The sequence below is a fragment of the Spermophilus citellus genome, assembly GCF_964194105.1.
Source record: "Spermophilus citellus genome assembly, chromosome: 11".
Lineage (NCBI taxonomy): Eukaryota > Metazoa > Chordata > Mammalia > Rodentia > Sciuridae > Spermophilus > Spermophilus citellus.
The window spans coordinates 54,696,517-54,718,931 of NC_138192.1; the positions used below are offsets into that span (position 1 = coordinate 54,696,517).

At 39.1% G+C, this 22,415-nt stretch overlaps 2 protein-coding genes across 2 annotated transcripts in view; one reads left to right on the plus strand and one right to left on the minus strand.

The window, feature by feature from the left end:
* LYPD6 (LY6/PLAUR domain containing 6) overlaps positions 1 to 22,415 on the plus strand; it is a 134,199-nt gene that overhangs the window by 99,353 nt on the left and 12,431 nt on the right. The window contains exons 2-3 of the mRNA XM_081261218.1: positions 6,749 to 6,936; positions 13,684 to 13,782. Of these exons, the coding sequence (XP_081117344.1) occupies positions 6,798 to 6,936; positions 13,684 to 13,782 (238 nt within the window). The 5' untranslated portion in view covers positions 6,749 to 6,797. The remainder of the gene's footprint in view (positions 1 to 6,748; positions 6,937 to 13,683; positions 13,783 to 22,415) is intronic.
* MMADHC (metabolism of cobalamin associated D) overlaps positions 18,373 to 22,415 on the minus strand; it is a 97,518-nt gene continuing 93,475 nt past the window's right edge. Inside the window, exons 13-14 of the transcript XR_014018007.1 lie at positions 19,587 to 19,745; positions 18,373 to 18,512 (exon numbers count right to left, since the gene is read on the minus strand). The gene's annotated coding sequence lies outside the window, so the exon portion shown is untranslated. The remainder of the gene's footprint in view (positions 18,513 to 19,586; positions 19,746 to 22,415) is intronic.

Sequence of the window (22,415 nt, forward strand, 5' to 3'; positions counted from 1 at the left end):
TTTTACCTCAGTAAAAAAAATAACAGTTTGTGCATAAAAAGTAAAATTCTGTCAAATTTATTTTTTAATTTTTTAAAAAATATTTATTTTTTAGTTGTAGTTGGACACAGTATCTTTATTTTATTTTTGTGTGGTGCTGAGGATCGAAACCAGGGCCTCACACGTGCTAGGTGAGCTCTCTACCGCTAAACCACAATCCCAGCCCTCAACTTTATTTTTTAAAATTCCTCTATATAAAAAAATGCATGTTCATTAAAAATTTTTGAGCATGCAAATTTATATTAAAAGTTTCTAAAACTATACATCATTTTGATATCTATCCTTTGAGCCCTTTTACTAATCATATCTAAGCCCAGAAAAGACCTAGTTTTCCTTCTTTCCAAAGAAGGAAAGATTTTTATGGGTAAACTTTTGGGAGAATTGAGATTCAACTACTTTAAGAATTTAGAAATTCCCCCCATTAAATGCATAATATTCATGGTTAAAAAAATTAAGGCCTCCAAATTTGGAAACCCATGCTAACCTAATCAGGGATAAAGAATTCAGCTTGTAGCTGGATCCTAGTATAGTTTGGAAATGTGTTCCCAAAGGCTCCTAGGTTAAAGGGCTGGTTGCCAGCCTGTGGTGCTATTGGGAGATGGTGGAACCATTAGAAGGTAGGACCTAGTCGAAGGAGTAGGACATTGGGTGTTATGTGCCCCTGAAGGAGAATTGAGGACCTGGCCTCTCCTCTTTTTCCTTGCTTCCTGGGCACCATGAGGTAAGAAACTTCACTTCACCATGTGCCTCCTGCCATAGGCTCTGCCTCACTATAGGCCCCAAAGCATAAGATCCAGCCAACCATAGACTCAAATCTCTGGAAGTTGTGAGCCAAAACAAACTTTTCTTCCTTAGGGTCGTTTATTTCAGATATTTTGTTATAATAATGGCAAGCTGACTAACACTCATCTCTTGTAATGAATGAAATAGTTGGTTTAACTTTACCCATGATAATCCATCATCAGGAGGGCTGTGTGTGCATGTACACACAGGATGTGTACCTTGAAAGGGATATAAGGTGAGAGCTCCTGACCTTCATCAATACCTTTTATATAAGTAGAATCTAGTTAAAGTACATGTGAAAGGATGGGGGTGTAACCTGCCTTGTAGTCTAGCCTACAGCAATATAAGGGGGTGTGTGTGGTGTGGTGTCTAAGGGCAGCACCCTCCCATTCGTCTCATTGATGAGGGCTGATGGGAAGTCACCTGGTTCTACAATGAGCTTCAGGCACATTAAATGTTGGTTGGCAGGCAGGAGGGACCTCCCTCTCCATCCCCCACTCCTCCACCCCCTCACCTCCCCACCCCCGCTGCTGGATTGGTCCTTGCCTTGGTGACTCTGGGGCAGAGGTCAAGGTGGAAGAGACATATAGATCCTGACTCATCATACTTAGTAGTTTAGAGGAATTTTTACATTTTTTCAACCTAAGGAAAGTGAATTGTACATTGAACAAAATTGATTTTACCATGTTTACTTGGAAGCTACACTGATTTTAGACAAAACAATAGTAAACATATTAGGAACTACCACCTGTCATTAACTGTGGGTCAGACACTGTTCTGAGGGCTTTACATATATTATCTCATTTAATCTTCAAAATAAACTTTTGAGGTAGGTAGTATCCTTATTTTGCAGATAAAGAACCTGAGGAACAGAGTGATTAAGTAACTTGGTTCAAGGCTGCATAGTAAGTAGGTATTGGTTCTTGGTTTCAAACCCAGTCAGTCTAACGTTTAATCTCTGCATGTTAGTCACACATATTCAATACAGGCTGTAAAATGAAGATCTGAGGTTGGGTGGTCATGCTATAGTGGTTGCAATAGAGTTAAATGCAGATGACATTCAGATGCATAATGTTTGATGCAAGTACTATGCAGAGAGACCTTTAAATCATTAACTGGAAGGAATATTGTGGGTGAGAAATGCTTTAATAAGAACATGTCACTTGCAGAGCTTGATATATGTGAAGCACTGATGTTGACTTTGAGTTACACATTAGAGAAAAGAACTTAGGTTGGCAACTGGTTGATATTTAATGTGAAATTATATCAAAATAAAACCAGACAGCTTTCCTCACCATCCAGCACATGAAAGAAATCAATGTCAAAGTTTTGATCAGTGTGTGTTTAGCTACAGATGCTGAAGGAACTAGCTTCAGATCTCCAATTAGGGACCTTTTGTGATCTTGAGCAAGTCATTCCCTTATCTGAGCTCAGCTTTCTCATCTGTAAGACAGGAATGATAACCCACAGTGTGTATGTGTATCACACACACATATACACTGCTAGACATAAAACCTGTACTTAATACCTGGTGGCAATGGTGGAGAATTTGCAGTCTGTTCTGAGAAGTTACTGAGCTTGCTAAATGGGGAGTGAGAATTTGTGAGTCCCACAGTGGCATTCAGTGCTTGTGAAGAGCAAGGTAGGTCTGTGTATGCAGAAACCAAATCAGAGTTTGATCCATCCTGTAGATGATATTGAGGCTCCAAATGGACTTTTGTATAGATCGAATGCATAAACAAGCAAATGGAATTAACTGTGTGTAGATATTTATGTTTTCACATAGTAATATGTCTACTGCTCCAATGGCAGTTGAGCTTTAAATTATTATTATCATTTTTTTTGCTATAGTCAGTATCATTAGTTAGTGAAAGTTGTAGATTGATCCATATGAAGCTGTGAATAAGTAACCAGATACTTTTATGAGTGACTCAAAATCCAGAAAGAAAATTTTAAAGAACTCTATAAAAATGCAAATGTAGTTTTATTTTCTATTCATAAATATACTGTGGTACAAAATGTGATTTTATAATGGTGTATTCATTTCCTGGAGCTGATGTAATAAATTACTAAAAAATTTAGTGGCTTAAAACAGCACAAATTGATTACCTTTCAGTTCTGGAAGTTAGATGTCTAAACTCAATCTTGTTGGACTAGTTAAGGTATGGGCAAGGCTGGTTTCTTCGGGGGTTCTGAAGGGGCTCCCCTTCCTCTCTGTTTCTAGACTCTGCAGCATTCCTTGGCTTGTGGCCCCTCCCTCATATCATTCCAACCTTATGCTTGTACCTCTTCCTGCTGACTCTGACCCTCTTGCCCGACTCACGGCACTTCTGTAATGATACTGAGCCCACCTAGACACCAGCCTGATCTGCCCATCTCAGGATCCTAACTTATTCACATCTATATCTTCCCTTTTCCCCTCCCAGTGTGCTGGGGATTTCGATCTCTATGTCCCAGAGGGTGTATCATTCAGTCAACCACAATGATCACCTTCCTATTCTGTTTATTTTCAAAACTCAGATAATTCCCTACTAAAATTCTTCTACCTACATTTTTAGTGCAGAAGAGACTAGAAAAATTTCAAGTGGATGTGCATTTTTGAAGTATTCTGGGGAGAAGCAAGTCTTAGCAGGTAGGCAGAGAATACCAAAAGAAACTTCTAGGAGGAGCTGAACCTCAGTTGTATGACTGAACTCTTTAGCTCCACTATTTTTGAGATAAGTATTCAACACCTTCAAACTCAGGCTGTTTGTCCCACCACAGGTGAGGCGCTATCGAGTACCATGCTGTCTCTCAGTTCTGCACTTAAATATTTATAAACACTGATTAGATGATAGATAAGTGATGTGATGGGGAGGGGAGGCATATCAGACAATTTCAATACAATATTTTTTTATGAAGTGAAAATGGAAAATTCTTCAAAAGATTAGAGTGAAATAGTAAATTAAAAGTTAAAGTGATACCATATCATTATTCAAGTTCTTCCCCTTCCCCCCAAGTAATTGGAACAAAAATTTCACCATACTTAATCCTCATCCATTTAACTTTAAATTCTACCAGGAGCTTACATTACTATTTAATTTACCTTGCTATAAAGATAAACTTCCATCTTCTTGATATTGCGGATTTTAAAATGTTACCTCATGATATTTTCCACACCTAACAGATCATATTTTGGATCATAAATAGATATAGGATATATATGACTTCAAATGAAGTATTATTCTGCAGGATGGATCTGGATCTTATTTTTCTTTTTAGCAGATTTGATGATGTTTTTATCCTTCATCTCTTATGGAAAAACACAGGATGAGCTGGCAGAGGCAATAAGCAGAGGGCAGGAGACCATCCTTGGGATGTTAGAAGAGTCTGAGGCAAAGACTCCACATTTTACAGGGAAAGTAAAGATAGTCATCGCAAGCTCTAGCCTGTGGGTGCTGATGGCCCCACCACCTGGGCAGCAGACTACACCTCTTGTGATACCTCAGTTCATTTACACCACTGTAAAATTATTAACAATCTCTCTGGGACATACCGTGTCACAGAAAATGTTTGGAAAAAAAAAATCCTGTGCTGTGGAATGAAATGTGGTCACCCCAAATTTATATGTTGAAGCCCTAATCTCTAGCAGCTCTGAATATGACTATTATTGGAGAAAGGTCCATTACAAACATGAATAAAATTCAATGACATCATAAAAGTGGGGCCTTAATTCAGTACGGACTGGTATCTTTTAAAGAAGAGGAAGAGACATCTAGAAAAAGGCCATGAGAGGACAGAGCTAGAAGGTGGCCATCTCCAAGCCAAGGAGAAAGTCATATTTATCAAGTGACCAAGAGCCAATGAATGCAAGTTTTCTGAGAGAATCAAATCATAACTGGAAGATGGTAGAGTGAGCATGGGATTGGTCAGGCTGGCATTGTTCTGCGGTGATGGGGTAATAAGGGCTTGTTGTGGTTTGGTTGTGAAGTATCCCCCAAAATCTCATGTGTGAGACAATGTAGGAAGGCTCAGGGGTAAAATGGTTGGGTTATGAGAGCCTTAACCCAATCAGTGAGTTAACCCCCTGGTAGGGATGAGCTGAGTGGTAACTGACGGCTAGTAGGGTGTAGTTGGAGGAGGTGGGTCATTGGGGGTGTAACTTTGGGATATATATTTTATATTTGATGAGTTTCTCTCTGCTTCTTGATCATCACATGAGTCACTTCCCTCCACCACATTCTTTTCTCATGATATTTGCCTCACCTAGGTTCCTGAGGAATGGACCTGGCTGTCTATGGACAGAGACCTCTGAAACCATGAGCCTCCAAATTAACTTTTCGTCTTCTAAAATTGTTCTGAATAGGTCTTTTAGTCACAGTAGGGAAAAAAGCTGACTAAAGCAGGACTCTGCTATATTTTCTAATGACTTACCAGTATTTTAAAAAAAAATAATGAACACACTAATGCATCTGGAGACAATTTTAGTGTATTGTGCATTGTTTGGTTTTAGTTAATTTTTATTTTACAATTTTAATCAAGTTGTTATAATACAATTCATTTTATATTTCCCTGTTCTGTAACTTTGTAAAATTTCTTGCAGGATATAGAGTTGGGGTCATTTATGGGCTCCTTGAAGTTCTCCATTTTCCAAACTTATTGTCACACTTTTTATCATTCTGTTTTGATTAATATTGCTTTGTAGTACCTTTTGATATCACATTAGGTCACATGGATTTTCTGTGCTGAGTGTCTGTTTCATAATATTTTTAGTCACTATTTGTTTTTACAAAGTAATTTAAAAGTTTATGACTATTTAAAAAATCTTATTAAACATTTGTATTAAATTTGTAAACAGAATGTCTACATTATGGTTTTTAAACCAGGTGGAAATAAAATGAATATCGAAACCTTGACCCTTGCATGAGAAAGAGAGATGACAGTCCTTGGACAATAGTAGAACATGAGGGGCAAGCTGTGTGGGAAGCTAAGAAGGTAGCAGGCAAATAGCAAACAGGTGCAAATTAGGACATAGCTCTGCAATTGGAGTAAGCTGGATGGTTTGACCCTATTACAAATTTTTACTGCCCTCAATTTGAGTGAAAATCATAAAATCAGAATAAAGGACAAGCAGTAGATGATTACTTAGTGTTAAACAATAACTTGATCTTATGTCATCCGTTTTGTTTATATACCTTGAGTCAGTTTTAGGAAGCACACAATGTGGCCTAGAGTTAAAAACTCAGGCTTGAAATCCATATTGCCTGGATTTCATGCAACTCCTCTACTTATTTGCTGGATTTCAGTTGACTTAAAATGGGATAATCATAGATAATGAGAATGCCTTCCTTATAGGGCTATTAGGAAAATCAATTGATATTTGTAAAGGACTTCAGTGGTATCTGACTAACAAACATTAGTTATATTGAGAAGATTTGTGTTCTTGAGACACCTTTTGGCTTGGCAGAAGTCAGCTTACATTTCTTTTCTTTTCTGAATCTGAAAGTGTACCCTGTACAGTTCTGCATGGCCATGACCCAGGAAGGCTGCACCCTCCTGCCTGGTCCACAACGTTATCAAGGAAATGCTTCTGAGCTTTTGTACCTGACTTATTTATTGTTGCTCTCTGGCAGCCATCCCTTGGCCTCCTGGCAAAAATAGCTGGATTTCATTAAAATTCGTTCTCTCTTGATACCATCTCTGCTGGATATTAGAAGGGATTGCTACCAGTGGAGCTTTAGCAACCTGATTAAGAATAGATTTGGACTGGAATGTTTCAAGTGCTCTACAATTACCATTTAGAACGTTTCTCCCCATAGCTCCTCACTTTCCTGTGCACTGGGCTCCCAGTCCCTCCCCAGCCTGTCTCAGCCAGGTGGGAGCCCAGCCAAGGCTCCTGTGGCATTCTCCAGCTGGACACTGAGATGCGTCTTTCTTCATATTTCAGGTGCAAGTTCTCTCCCATCGTCTGGAGTCCCCACTCTGGGGCCCTCTGTATGAGTGACACGTGGCCTGCCATGGAACCTGGCCCTGCTCTGGCCTGGCTCCTGCTCCTGAGCCTGCTGGCTGATTGTCTGAAAGCTGCTCAGTCCCGAGACTTCACAGTGAAAGACATTATCTACCTCCACCCTTCAAGTAAGACTGTTTGTTCTCTTTGCTGCAGAAATGTCACTATTTCAAATAAGAAGTGGCCAGAAAAGTGGCCAGGGGAAGGCAGCCTTTAATGCAAGGGAAACAATCCAGTGATTTAATTGAGAGGTGCATTTAGTTAACAAAAGATGCTTTATGTTTTACCCCCACCTTCTCACAGGATGTTTGGTTTTTAAGTCAAATTACTAGACTTGTTTCCTCTGTTCCCTGCACAATCACTCAGATTCTAAATGCCCTTCCCTTTTACTATACCAGTCCTCAATCAGTTATCAAAGTGAACCGCTGTGTCCCAGGAGTCAGATTGTTTGTAAAAGATCAGTCCTCTCTAGGTAAGATAATAGCAGGTCTTCCTTTCTGGGCATCTAATTCTCAGTTTCAGCACCAGTGACTCCAACTTCCTATTCCCTCTGCCTTTTTGTTTTCCTGTGTTTAAGGATTCTCTGAAGAGTGCATAAAAGTGTAGCTGCCCAGATCCCTGCCCTGATTTGCATATATCTGGTATTGTACTTGTGGATTCATGCTTTCAGCAAAAATTTCAGATCCTCCTGTTGCAGGTATCCTGAGGATCTTACTTTGGGAAGCACAACAGTTCTACTTTCTCCTTTGGTCTCCATCTCTGTATTTATCTTGTCTCCTTTGGTCCTCTTCTGAATTCCCCATGTGATTGTGAGAACTGGCTATATTGTGTGGTTTTTTTTTTTTTGTGGGGGGGGGGCTTTACCTTTGGCCTCAAGGTACACTGTTCTTTTAAAATTTTCTGCTCAACAAATATTGTTCCCATATCCACTGTGTGGTGGAGCATTGTGATGGGCATGAAAGGTACACAGGCAAACAAGACATCGCCCTTACTTTTGAAGACTGTACAGACCCAAAGCAGAGGCAGCCACCTGGACTCCTTCTACCCCACGGGGCTAGAATGTTCCATGTCTGCATGTTTTGGGTTAGCTAAGAGGTGGTAGGTGGAATGCACAGAGGCTTGGAGGTACTGGACCTTGGATCTGTCAGCTGCTTCCTTAGCTCCTGACTTGGAACAAATCCCCTAACTTTGTGAAGATTAAATGGCATAATGCATATGAAGAACTTAGCACAGAATAAAAGCTGTAGTAGATGCTCAGTCAATGTTGGAAAACGTTTAAGTGTTTATCTCTTCATTTCTAAAACACTACATACCCTGTATGGATCAGAAATAGTATCTGTACCACACTAGGCCCATACATAATAGGCAATTGAATGATGGTTGTTTATGTTGTTATCATTGCCTTAGACAACCAACGAAGGGTGCTGAGAATTCACCACTCTTATTTTGTATAGCTTCAAATATACTTTAGCTAGGCAGCAAGAGATTTCTTCAGACTTTACTCTATACTCTCAGCAGGACAGTCTGGTGCCTACTGCTTAATTGCGTGAAAAACTTTTCTGGCTGCTTATTTTGGTGGGACTTTTACTTCATTTTAATAATAGCCATGAAAAGAAGATATATTGATACTTGCTCTGTTTCTAGAATTAGTTTTATTCTTTTCTTCAAGCAGCTGTACTTTTTAATTTAATTACACATTTTGAGGCAGAAACCCAGACGTCAGTCTCTTTTGGTTGACTACCAGGGTTTGCGGCTCCTATGAAGTTCTCTGTCAGCTCTAGTGACAAACTCAATAGTAAGTGGGATGCAGAACTGGCTTCTAGCCTCTTCTGAGCCTGTGATTGTAAATGAAGGATAAAAGGGAAAATCAAAGTGAATGGGTTTAAGCAAATAAGAACAAAGCAAACATACCATTTCCACTTTAACAGGTTGTGGGCCAATGCCCAGAACAACTGCACCCCTATTTGGAAAGTCGAGTTCAGAATGCTTTTTGAAGGATGAGCTCTGCCAGGGCACAGGGGGGAATCACTTCTGCTCTTTAGAAGTTAATGGAAAAGTTCTGCTATCTGACCTATGTTAATTAAAGCTATGACCTGATTAGAAGGAACTTACTACATATAATGAATTGATGGTGTTTTCTGATATGATTTTGAATTATGGAAGAAAAAAGTGACTCCTACCCTAGATTATAAGTAGATGGTTTACCAGCAAGTCTGGATGTGAGTTTTTTTATATAAGAGAGTCTCCATAAGGGGTCACTGGCAACAGAATCCTTATTGGATTGAAGTTACCATGAATAGCTTCCACTCTGTTGGAACTTTATTCTGCCCACTTCAAATCAGAGTTAACTTGACATTTCTCCAAATTATTTCAGGAGTTTGTGGTGTGCATTTGTTTTCAGTTTTGATTTTTTTAAACAGCTATGGTCCCCTGCCCTTGAGCCCTAGATCGAGTTTATATGGAGTGATCTCTCTGCCAATAAGCAGGTTTCTGTTGTAATTTAGGCCATAAAAAATATATGAGGGAAGTGTGAGATTAGTGTGATTTTGCATAATTTATATAATCGCCTCGCTTTGTGGATGGAGGCACCAAGAGCTTTCTGTAGGTCACTGAGTGAGCCAGATTCCACTTGTTAGGTAGAAAAGCTAGGCACCTGCCACAGGAGAAATGCAGTGATGCAGGAGGTGTGGGAAGACACAGAAACTCAGAGGCCTGGGTCAGCCATCCTGATGATACCTGCATGAGGCTGGAACCCAGGCAGAGAAAATTCAGCCTCCCCTAGCTAATTTCCTTTGCTTTCTGTGTTCCCTAATCTTTGAAGTTTCTAAGCCTTTAAAAGAAAGAAATTTTATATAAGGCTCTCAATGTTGAGGCACTGTCCTCAATAACATTCTGTTCTATACTTTCTACGTCCTTTTCTTCGCTTTTTATATGAATAATGATGCTTTCTTCTCCATCTATGATTAAAACACCAACATTTAATTAAAAACTTTCAAAACAAGAGTTAATATTAAGAGCAATGGAGATATTTGGTTGTCACACCCCACATGGTAGCAGAATGTAGTGTACTAAATGACTGCAACCTGTTCTTGGCCTCCATTTATTCTCATAGAATAGAGACCTTTTCTAAAAATATCCAGCTTTCCTCTGGATGCATGTTTTGAACCTTTCCTTAGTCTTGTGAGTCGAAGAATGGTATTCCTGAAGGCGGTTTGTTTATGCCCAGGTCGGGAGCCAACCAAATTTATTCACAATCCTGTGCTACCCAGGTAAGAGCGAGGAGACTTTCTAGATCGGTACCAGGAAATGCATTTCTATCACAAATCTGTTCCTATCAAAATCATACTGACAATATTTTGTTGACAAGTGGACTGGAGAAGGAAGATGCATTTATTAGATTTCTAGAACTTTAAAAGTGATATCCAGTTTCTAAAGACAATGGAAATTAATTTGGCGAGAATAGAAGTCTGGATGCATTTCACATCAGCATACATTTCAAAACATCTGTTCTCACCACACTTTGGGTAACTGAAAGCCTTTGTCCAGGCAAAAGTTCCAAGAGATGGAAACAAAGACTAAATCTTTTCCGATGCCTTACAAATGAATTATGGTAGGTTGAACTAGGACTGACCATGAGAGTTAATGGACAGATTATTTTACAGGAAGTAACTGGGCACTTTGGTGTTTCTTTTTTTCTTTACAATCACCTTTTCTTGAGGGACCAAGGACTTATGCCCTGAAATACAGAGTACTAAGCTTATTAACTCTGTGATCAAGAGCCAAATTAGATTCATTCACAGCTGGGGCCACAACAATCCGAAACTCTGCTTGCTCTGTAATGCTTTGAAGTAACAGAGAAGAAAATAGCACATCTCTTAGGAACCTCTTTCTATCCTTTAAAAGAAAAGAAAATCTCTTTATCAGATGCAGTATCAATTAGCAAGTTAGTGGAGTTAGTTACTTATCTGTGGATCTTATTTTGGGCTAAATATTTCCAGAGGGAAAAATTCATCCATTTTATTGGGATTGTACCATAATTAGCCACTTAAAGCTGAGTATGTTTACAGAGATTTGTCACAAATCAGCAGTTATTCACCGAACGGTATTACCTTCCAAGATGTCAATAAAAGTTTCCATGAGCAAATATTATGCTGCAGTTATGGAGAATGGACACAGACAGAAGTTGTAGATTTTAAAATAAAACTAGCCCAAAAAGAGCTCATTTGGTTAATTGCCAGTGATAGATGCTGATAAAGTCATTCAGGGCAAAGCTTCATTTTGCTGCTGATGTACTTTAGCTTGTACTCCTGTTTAAATTTCTGTATCCTCTGGGTCAGTTTCAGAGTTGAGACTGACTTATGTAAGAAATGACAAGATTTAATTTGTCACTACTCTTGTATCTTTTTGAAAAGTCTTTTAAGGAATCCAAATTTGGAAACACTACCACTTATTAGTGTTTGGTTCTCAATAACTTTGTTCTCGGAGCAGTTGGATCATCAATCTTCATTCAAACTTCTTAATTTTTCTCTTTGATGGGAAAGTTTCCAGGAATAACTAATCCAACATTTCAGCCAAAAAATTTTTGGCTGCAGTGACATACAGATAAAACTGGATGCTCTAGAAAATTAATCATGAAACTGATGTGGTACGGCTAGCTTTGAGTCACAAACCTCAGAGAATATGATGATTTTTTTTTTTTTGAGAAATACTGTTTTCTGTCAAACCCTTTCAATGATTTTTTTTGGTGTGAAATCCTACTTTGATCATTCTGCTTCAGATTTTATAAGCTGTATTTTAAAGTTTTATTTTTCAAAGTTATATGTAGATTCATTCTTTAAGTTAATAGTGAAACTATTTTTTAGAGTGTCCAATCAAGAGGATTTCCCAAAATATTATATACGGTTTTTCTCATAATGGTTTTTTATTAAAAAAAGATAATCAAAATTCTTATAAGATTATTGAATGGCTTGGGAATTTGAAATATAATTTGTTTGAAATTCTTTAGGCATGTGCTTACCAAAACAGAATCTGAATTCAAATGTAACTCATTTTGCTAGGTGGGTAGAACATGGATATATAAAAAACATGTGTGTGTAGTTTCACAAAATACTTTCTTGTGCTTTGTCATAATTATGGGCTGCAAGAGCATTTTCCTCCTGGTGAAACTGCCTCACAGGAGTGAGGTGGGAGACGGCTGCCTCCAACCTGCTTTCCCTCACCTTGTGAGATGATCCATACCCCTGCTGTCATTCTGGTTTTGAATTGAGTCACTAACTACTTGGAGGAACATAAAACTCGAATGTGCCATAGAAAGGTCCAGTTACTTGTCTTTTTAGACTAAGTTTATGACTTTTGACCATGTTAGGATATTGGATATTGTCACAGTCAGCTCTGTGAAATATTGCAGGCGAGAACATGGATGGGCAGCTATTCTAGGCAAGGTGAAAATCAAAGTTATATCTAGCCCATAATTCTGGCCTTAAGCTGCTGCCTCCTCCTTCATTTATTTTTGATAACATACTTAATTGGTTCCATGTGGGCAAAGCAATTTACCCTGAGATGATTATTTCCGCCAGTGGGATACGCAGGCTCAGCCATCTGCGAGGGAGAACAGTTGGCTCCTGCAGATGAAGTGTTTGAGTGTCTGCAGCTTTCAAATAGGCCAGGTAATTTTACACATTAAAAAGAAATGCACAAGTTTTGTTTATGAAAGGCAGGACTTTAAATAGCAAAGCAAGCAAATGATTACAATTAAGAAGTAATTGAAAGCACATTGAGGAAAAGGACAGATATTCCTTGTTGATCCTCATCCTTTTGCTGATGAAAGCACTGGTGTGCTGGGCATTCTCCAGAGTATGACTTTCCATGTGAGACCTCCCACCTGAGCTAAAAGGTGGGGCAAAGAACATAGATACTTGGAGGATAATCTCTTGAGAACACAGGGACAGGTCAGAATTGATGGGAGGGGCTTGTTGGAATTGAATATGTCGTATCTCTTTCCGAATATAGCACATGCTACCATCCCCAAACCTGGTACTAACTTACCTATACTTCATTTTCAAAACTTTATCTATTTTAAAATGTCACATGAATGAAACCAAATGTAACCTTTTGGGTTGTTTTTTTCGCCCCCATTAAGAAAGATTCTCTGGAAATTTATCCAAATTGTTAGCCATATTAATAGTTCATTTCTTTTATGCTGTCTAGTATTCCATAGTATGAATGTACCACATTTTTGTTTAACTGAAAGACATGGGGATTGTTTCCAGTTTGGGGTTATTGCAGATTGAATATCTTATATTTGAAATGCTTGAGACCAGAAAGTGTTCAGATTTGGGATTTTTTTTAATATTTGCATATATAATGAGTTACCTTAGGGATGGGACCCATGTCTAATCATAAAATTTATATGTTTTATACATACCTTATATATTATACATTATATATATACATACACATATCTTATGTATATGACCTACAGATTATTTTATACAATAATTTTGGTGCTCCTACAATTTGATTATGACCTGTCACATGTGGCCAGGTGTGGAATTTGGGGAGTATCATGAGAGTGCTCAAAATCTTCATATTTTGGAGCATGTTAGATTTCAGATTCTTAGATTAAGAATGTGGAACCTGTACAAATGCTGTCGACATTTATTTACATATTTTTTTGTGTGTGGACATAAATGTATTTCTCAGGAATATATTTTTAGCAGTGAAATTGTTGGGTCATATTTTAGTTAAATGTTTGGTTTTTTAAGACACTGCCAATATGTCTAGAGAAACTTTTTTTTAAAAAAATGAATATGTCTAACTTCACCGGATTCTGTGCTCAGTCTAAAAATCAATCTTTTCTTTTGATTTTTTTGTAGCCACACCATATCCTGGTGGATTTAAATGTTTCACCTGTGAAAAGGCAGCAGACAATTATGAATGCAACCGATGGGCTCCAGACATCTACTGTCCTCGAGGTAAACTGTCAATAGACAGATTGGGGTCCCCGAAGCTGTTCATGAGTGAGTAGCCTTATAGACCTGGTGCATGCTTGCAATCTCAATGGTTCCTCTAGTCTTAGGTTTAGTATATCTTTTAAGCTGCACCAATAACTTTTCCTCAAAGACTCTCAGAAATATAAAGGGATCCATAATATTGCCCCCTTTCTCGTGAAGCATCTGTGGAGCTCCAGAGGACTTAAAAAGAGACTTCCCCAGACAGGTCAGCCAAATGAAGAATAGGAAGATAACTGCCAGTTTGTCTGACCCTCTTTGAAGCATTAGTCATTGCATAGTAATTTCTTTCATGTAAAGTAGGCATTGATGTTCATATAAAGATTCCATTTATTACATATCTTACAAGAGACTCGACTTCTTTACTGAGACTGCATGAAAGCTAGAATTCTAAATGTCATCATTGCCAAAAATAAAAAATCCTGAGCTCTTTTAAATATTAAACTTAATGTTTAAATGGTGTCCATTTGAAGATTGAAATTTTAACCCAAATCCCCATTTCATAATGAAGGCAAGTCATAGTCAGATCTCTTTTATCCTGTCAAGTAAACAAGATTTTTCTTTGTGGCTCTGGAATCATTTTTGGTTGGCTGCTATATTTTGCAGGAGAGTGGATTCGTTTAGTGTGAGGAGGATGATGAGGGAGAGGTATTTTATTGGCAAATGTTTGAGTGAGTAGTTAATCCAATTCAGTTATTAAAGTGACTGGACACACCAAATGCATTATTTTTCAACATAATGCAGGAGCTCTCATGCTCAATTCAATGAATGGCCCTCTCTGCTTCTCAAGGTAGAGTGGAAACTGCAAGACCCCAGAAAATGCCATTAAAAGACAGATGTCAGCTACCTGAGCCAGTGCTGTTGAACCCAGGAGCCTCTACCTAGGCTGTACAGTAGAAATACCTGTATGACCTTACAGATATCCCTAAAGCCTGTGACCTGCCTAGAGCAATGGCTCCAACTTCAGTGCAATCACTCATGGAGAGCATATTAAAACACAGACTTCTGCTATCACCCGCTCACCCTCTCCACCTGAATATTTGCTTCATTGCTTCATTACGTCTGAGATGGCTTCAAATTTTGCATGTCTAAAGAACCCCTCCTCCCCCAATGATGCAGATGCTTCTGGTCTGAAGACCACTTCTTAAGAACCACAACTTTATACAAATTAAATTAGCATCTCTGAGATTAGAGTCCTGCACTAGTACTTTCAAATATCCCAGGTGATTTTAATGAGCAGTCAAGGGCAAGAACCACTGGGGCCTCATCTACCTGCTGATCAGGAAATGTGTTGTGATTTCTAGATTCTTCTGTTTATTGTTAGGTAGAGATGTCAGTGGGGTCCCAAAAGATTACAGGGAAGAGAAAAAAAATGGAGACACTAAAGACTGCCTTAATCACAAATTAGATGTCCAGTCACCTGGGTAACCAATGGTAAGTCCTCTCCCTAGTGTCTTCTGCTGCCACTGCTCATTTCTCCATGAGCCAGTATTTTCTGACTTTAACCTTGCAGGATAAACAACTGGGCAAGGTACTAATGGACCTAATTGAACCACTGCTTCTCGAACGTGGCTGTACATTGAAACCACCTAGTAAAGCTTTGAAAACACTGATGTCTGGGTCCATTCCCAGAATTCCTAATTAACTGGCACATGGGGTATGGCTGGGAATAAGGATTTTCAGAAGTTCCCTAGGTTACTAATACGCAGCAAAATTTGACAATTGTAAACAGCGACTCTGGACAAAAACAGGATGATTTGCTGTGTATCCAGTAACTTCTGGGTTGGTTCCTGCTGGGACAAAGCTAGCCAATTGTCTTCTGAAACCGTGGCTACTGGTCAGAGATAGTACACAGGAAGTGTATCTTATTCTGTGCTGCTCTAACATAATATCTCAGACACAGTAATTTATAAACAACAGACATTTATTTCTCATAGTTTTGGGTGCTGAGAGTCTAAGATGGAGGTGTCATGTTAGCAGGTCCAGTGTCTAGTGAGGGCCTCGTTCCCATGCCTGCAAGATAGCATCTTGTTGCTTCCTCTGGAGGCGAAGAGTGTTGTGTCCTCATATATCAAAAGGCAGAAGGGGTGGAAGGGAACACACCGAATCCCTGGAACCTCTTGTAAGGATCCCAATCTCCCCATGAGGGATCTATTCTCATGACTTAACCACCTCTTAAAGACTTCACCTTTCAATATCATCACATTGACAATTAAGTTTCAACATGAATTGTGGGGGACACATATAGGCCACGGCAAAGTGTGGCTGTGCTTTTCTTAGGATTGACTCAGCTCTGAGGTACCTTAGCAGATGTTATGCAGAGGAAAAGGAAGGTATGTGTGCTGATCTTCTCTGCAGACTTGATTATATACAAGTACATCCCTGTCTCAGAGAAAAACAAACAAACAAAAAGAGCAGGTGACCGGAATCACTGTGGGAGTGCTTCTCAGGGAAAGAGAAAGCTCCATCTGGATGTTTTCTTCTAAGATTAGAATCTATCCTTTCAAAGGACAGATACCTAAAAGTACCACAGAGTGATCTTTATACAATTTATCCTTTTCTCTTTTCTCCCCTACACATTTTTATCTTTTTTTTTTAAATTTTAATATTTATTTTTTAGTTCTCGGCGGACACAACATCATTGTTGGTATGTGGTGCTGAGGATCGAACCCGGGCCGCACGCATGCCAGGCGAGCGCGCTACCGCTTGAGCCACATCCCCAGCCCTCTTTTTTTTTTTTTTTTTTTGTCTTTAAATTTATAGGGATAAATGGAAAGTCTTGCACTGAGGTTCATGGCAGAAAATGACCAGCCAAGCCCCTGGGGCGATTAAGCAGTGAGAGATTGGAATCTGGTTTCTTCTTTCCAGGAGCAGGCAGTTTAGCCTGGGAGATAAGATCTGAATATATCAAATGTCAAAAACAGCAGGGCAAAATTAAGTGCCAAATGAAACATGGCATTGAGTGCCGTGGGAGTTTAAGGGAAGAGGAGCATCTGGGGGCTGAGTTTGCCAGTGAAAGCATCATGTGCTGGGAACCCTGCAACAGGCCGTTCGGCACCTGGGAAATGGGTTCAGAACCCTGGAGAAGGCAAGTCTTCCTGGAAGTCCTTCAGAACCATGGAGACAGGATTTTCCAAGTGTGCTCCGTGGATGAGGAGAGACCTCATCTGGGAGTAGCAACCAGTTAGTATGAAAGAATAATAGGAGCAAAATAGTGGAGCCAGGTTGTTTGTGTGGAGCCTTGAGCATCAGGTAAAGGAGTGGGCACTCAAGCTCTAACCTGGGAAAAGGTGTAACCCTAACCCTAACCCTCATCTTGTTGCACAGTCAGCCTCCAGCTTGATCAGCCTTCTTCCCATGGGTCTGCTGCTGTTTAATCCATGTTTTCTCCATATTTTTTAATCAAGTAAAAACAGCACAATTTTATTATTAGATTAAAATGTAAAACGTCTTTACTAACCAACCCTGTGGTTGTTTTCTGGCTTATCATGCCTGGAGCAGGTATAAGAATATCAACAGTAGAGCTCAGAAGCTGCCATGGAAAGGCGTTCTGGCTTTCTGAGACATTTCTGGGGTTTTGTTGGTTGTTTTGTGACATATTTAACTAGGTTTTAATTATTGGAGGTGAAAAAACCCATTTTACATATGCATTTAATTTTATCTATATGGAATTAGCACCCACACCTAATTGTTTGGGAAACGACTTTATTCTGAGAATTTTTGAAAACTTAATTCAGTTAGTGGTTGAACATGGAGACCCAGTGTGTCGTAATGGCTCATGCTTCTGGAGTTGATAGGTTTGTTGTGAATCATCATTGGGTCCAACATGCTTGGAGAAAGTCTAGCCCTGACTAGAGTCACTCCTCCAGCTGTGGTGGAGTCAGCCAGCCACACTTGTAGCTGACACAGGTTCCCTGTCACTCTTACTTTGGGAATGTGCATTGTGTATGTATTTCCTCCTCCATTCCATTGCTTTTACTTCTGTGCTTCCAGATTCCTGGTACCATACTCACTCCCTAGCAATGAGAATTGAAGATGTCCTCCATAAATGGCTCCTATTGCCATACGTGTAATTTCAGGAACTGCACCTGACAAATCTGTTCAACTTTCTTGGTTTTGTGAACCAGAATGAGAAAAGATCTTAAAACCGTGTTATAAGGGACCAATTGAAGGAACTGATGTGGTGAAATAAAAGCTGAGTGTCACGTACTCGGATCCATGTCATTTCGCCTATGACTTTTCTCTGTGCTGCAAGATTAAAAGTTCCTTGAGAGAGGAACTGTATAAATGTTTAGTAAGTGTCTGTGGAATTAAATGTCAAGTCAAAAACATTACAGTTTTTAAAAAAGACCTGCTCTGCAGCGGACACCTAAGCCAAGGATAGTATGTTCCTTCTTAATTAGGAAGTACAGTTGCCTCCCTCTAAGGCATGATCTGCATGTGAATTTATTGCTGATAGGAAATCAGAAGAAAATTTTTGAGATAGTGGACACATATTCTTTTGACTCCAACCTCTGTGCTGCTCACTGGTTTTCTCTGAAAATGAATGAACGAAGATGTTCCTTGATACCTCTTTCTGGACCAGTTGTCTCATGGTTCCTGGTACAAGCAGGAAATAGAAATGGGATTCCCAGCTCAACTGAAGGTTACAAATGTCCAGGGAAAGACTTCTTCATTGACAGACAGAGGCATGGCTGAAATAGATAACCTTTTATTTTAACACATAACTGAAGGGTGGGTTTTTTTCTTTCTTCTACTCAATTTTACACTTAGAATCTGGCCCTTCAGGGTTTCTATTCTTTTTACCTAGGTGTTTCTAAATCCCGTCAAGACCCAACACAATTTCTTACTGATTATCTTTAATATGGCCTCTTCTCCGAGATAGTGAAATCAATACCTCATTCAGGGCTGGCCCATGGAATGTGTCTCTCTGGAGAGTGCATTTGTGCATCTATAAATATGTTGGTTATATTTTATCCACCACTTCTGACTGCTAAGTAATGAGATGTTTTCAAGATTCTCTTTTATTATTATTAATTGCTAAATAGAAGTCTTAGACTTCCTCCTTTTTAAAGAAAAACTTTTAATTAAATGTTAGAATACATACTGGAAAGGGAACGGATCATAGTGCATAACTTGTGAATTTTTACAAGGTTAGCATTCAGGGTCTACCACCCATGTAAAGCAGTAGACCCCAGAGTCTCTTAGTCATTATGCCCCACTCCATAAAGGGAACATTACTGTGAGTACTGCCTTTGAGCTTCCTATTAGTGGAGCTGTAGGGAATGTATATTCTCCTTGCTTTCACACATTGTAAGTATGAAATTTATCCATGTTTTATAAGCAATGAAGTCATTGTTTCTCAAAGATGTATAGTCGATCATTATATGAATATACCAAAATTCATCTATTCTACTGTTGATGGACTTTTGCATTGTGTCCAATATTTCAAAACCATGAACATTCTTACACATGTCCTTTGGTACACATATGCATGGATTTCTGCCCAGTCTATCCCAGACACATTATTGCCAGGCATGGGGCAGGTGAGTGTTGTCTTTATCAAAGATCACCTAATAGTTTTTTAAAACTGCCTGTACCAATTACACTCTCACTAGCCATGAACACAAGTGCCAGTTGCTACACAACCTTGCCAACACTTAGTATTGACAGAGACAATAGAAGCCAGCAGTTAATGACATTTTTTTAAAGTGCTAAAAGTGAATAACTGCCAACCTTGAATTTTAGCCCAAGCCTGTCAATCTCACCTCTCTCTTGGCTTTGCTGCCAGCTCTGAACTCATGTTTGTGCATCCCAGGCCCCTGGAGAACAACAAAGGCTCTGCCCTACTTCTCTGCCCCTTGGCAGGGCTTTCTGCTTGGCTTCTCAGCCTCTCCAACCTGTGCAGTTTTTGCATCAGCAAATGCCTGGAGGGGAAAACAGGTACAGAATGTCAGGGTGAACTTAAAAAAACCACTTTTCTTTCCTCTGTTACCTTGCTCTTCAAATCCTACCCATCCTGGTAGAGCTCCTGCATTTTCATACAGATTTTTGTTATTTTAGTTTTATCCTGCTACTTTAACTTTATTGTGTTTCTCGGTAAGATGATATAAGCTGGCATCTCAGCCTATTTCTCAAACTTATTTAATTAGAATTTTTCCAGCAACTTTGAAGCCCAAGTTGCCACCATTCTATTTTCAGAAAGTTTTATTTTTTTTCTCCACACTGAGAGCATCTAACCTGCTTCATTCACAGTGTTTCTATTCAGATATTTTCTGTTCTTTCTTTATTTTATTTTATTTTATTTTCAGTGCTGGGATTGAACTCAGGGCCTCACACATCAGGCAAGTGCTCAACCCTGAGCCACATCCCTGGCCCTGTCCAGATATTTTCTGTTACCACAGTAGCCTCCGATGGAATCATCCCCTGGATGCTTTTGTCCTCTTTTGTTTTCCCATTGTCACTGTCGAGTCCGGCCTAGCCCCTCTACCTTATCCTACCTTTCCAACTGCATCTTTTTTTTTTTTTTTGAGAGAGAGAGAGAGAGAGAGAGAGAGAGAGAGAGAGAGAATTTTTAATATTTATTTTTTAGTTCTCGGCGGACACAACATCTTTGTTGGTATGTGGTGCTGAGGATCGAACCCAGGCTGCATGCATGACAGGCGAGCGCGCTACCGCTTGAGCCACATCCCCAGCCCCCAACTGCATCTTTGAACCTTCACCTGGTAACAAGCACATTGCTTCCTGAATTTCAGCAATTTTTTTTTTTTAAAAGAAAGTTTCCTCAAGTGAGTGTGTCACCTATCCTTAAGAAGTGTGGATGATGTTTTTGCAAAGATGGGGAGGTGTCTGTCTGTCTGGCAGTTTCTGCAAAAGGTACTGACCGCAGGAAAAGGACCTCGATCATGACTCAGTTTGATTGATGAGCAATTATTTAGATTAAATTTCCACCTGGAGGAATTTCTTACGTGAGACAAGAGAAGGAAACACATCTTTTTCAGGGATCTGTGGAGAGTCATTGATACAAGCAGGAAAACCAAGAGAATAATCTGGTGCCTGGGTGCCAGAGGCTGTGTAATAATTCCTAATTAGGGCAAGCTTTAAATAATTCAGCCTCTCTGTGCTCAGTTTGCAGTTCTTCCTCTTCATAACGCTATTTTCTTTCATCTTGAGTTCTTTCTTCTTTCACTTTCAATTTCACTGAACTTTGAATTAAGGTATAGCATACACATGGAATATTGAACAGTGTCGTGGTTTTATTTTTCACATATTGAACTCACCATGAAAGAAGCACCCAGATGATGAAATCACTATTTCCAGGAGCTCAAAAGTTCCCTTCCTTCCTTCCTTCCTTCCTTCCTTCCTTCCTTCCTTCCCTCCCTCCCTCCCTCCCTCCCTCCCTCTACCAAATGTCTCTGTTGTGGACTGAGTTGTGTCGTGCCCCTAAATTTATATACTGTGGTCCTGATCCCTAGTACCTTAGGATATGACTGTGTTTGGAGATAGGGTCTATGAAGTGGTAATTAAAATTAGATGAAGTCACTGGGCAGATCCTTAATCCTATACAACTGGTATCCTCATAAGAAGAGATTAGAACACAGACACACAGGCATGATGATGTGAAGACACAGGGAGAAGATAGCCATCTGCAAGCCAGTACCTTGACTTCAAACTTCTCCAAAACTGTGAGAAAACTTTTGTCAAAGTCAATTACTCTGTGGTAGTTTTCTTATGTCAGCCCTAGAAAACAAATATAGCTCCTGGAAGCCATATGCAGTAGTGTAGGACTGTAATCCTGGAGATTTGGGAGGCTGAGGCAGGAGGATCAAAAGTTTGAGGCCTGCCTCAGCTTTTTAGCAAGACCCTCTGTCAGAATAAAAAATTAAAAGAACTAGGGATGTAGCTCAGTGGTAAAGCAACTCTAGATTCAATCTGACAATAAACTAGTATTGAGTTCTTTTCAGAAATAGAATACCTTTTTGTATCTAACTTCTTTCACTCAAAATTCATTTTGTTAGCTAGCTGTCATTATTATATGAATATGTACCATAATTTATTCTACCACTAATGGCATTTTTATAGTTTCTAGTTTTCATTTGTATAGGTAGTTCTTCTATAAACAGCCTAGGGGCAGAATTTCTGGTTCGTATAATATGAATGTTTATTCTTTTGTGATCCAAGCAAATAATTTTCCAAAGTATTTCTACTACAAGAAAATTATATTTCCAGTAAAAGTATATTATTTGGGCTAGAGCTATTGCTCAGTGGCAGAGCACTTGCCTACCATGTGTGAGGCACTGGGTTCTATCCTAAGCACCATGTAAAAATAAACAAATAAAATAAAGGCATTCTGTCCATCTACAACTACAAAAAAAAATTAAGTATATTATTTTATTTTCAAATTGGATGAGACCATTCAAAATACAGATATAGAAGAGATGATAAGGTACCATAGAGCTAAATGATTTTAATTTGGTTCAACTTTGATTAGAAGAGCTAGGCTGGCTGTTTCCTTAGTGCCATTCTATCTGTGTTCATTGTGAGTGGAGAGTGCAGACTCAATAAGAATGGACCTTCTTCTCAAGGTTATGATTATA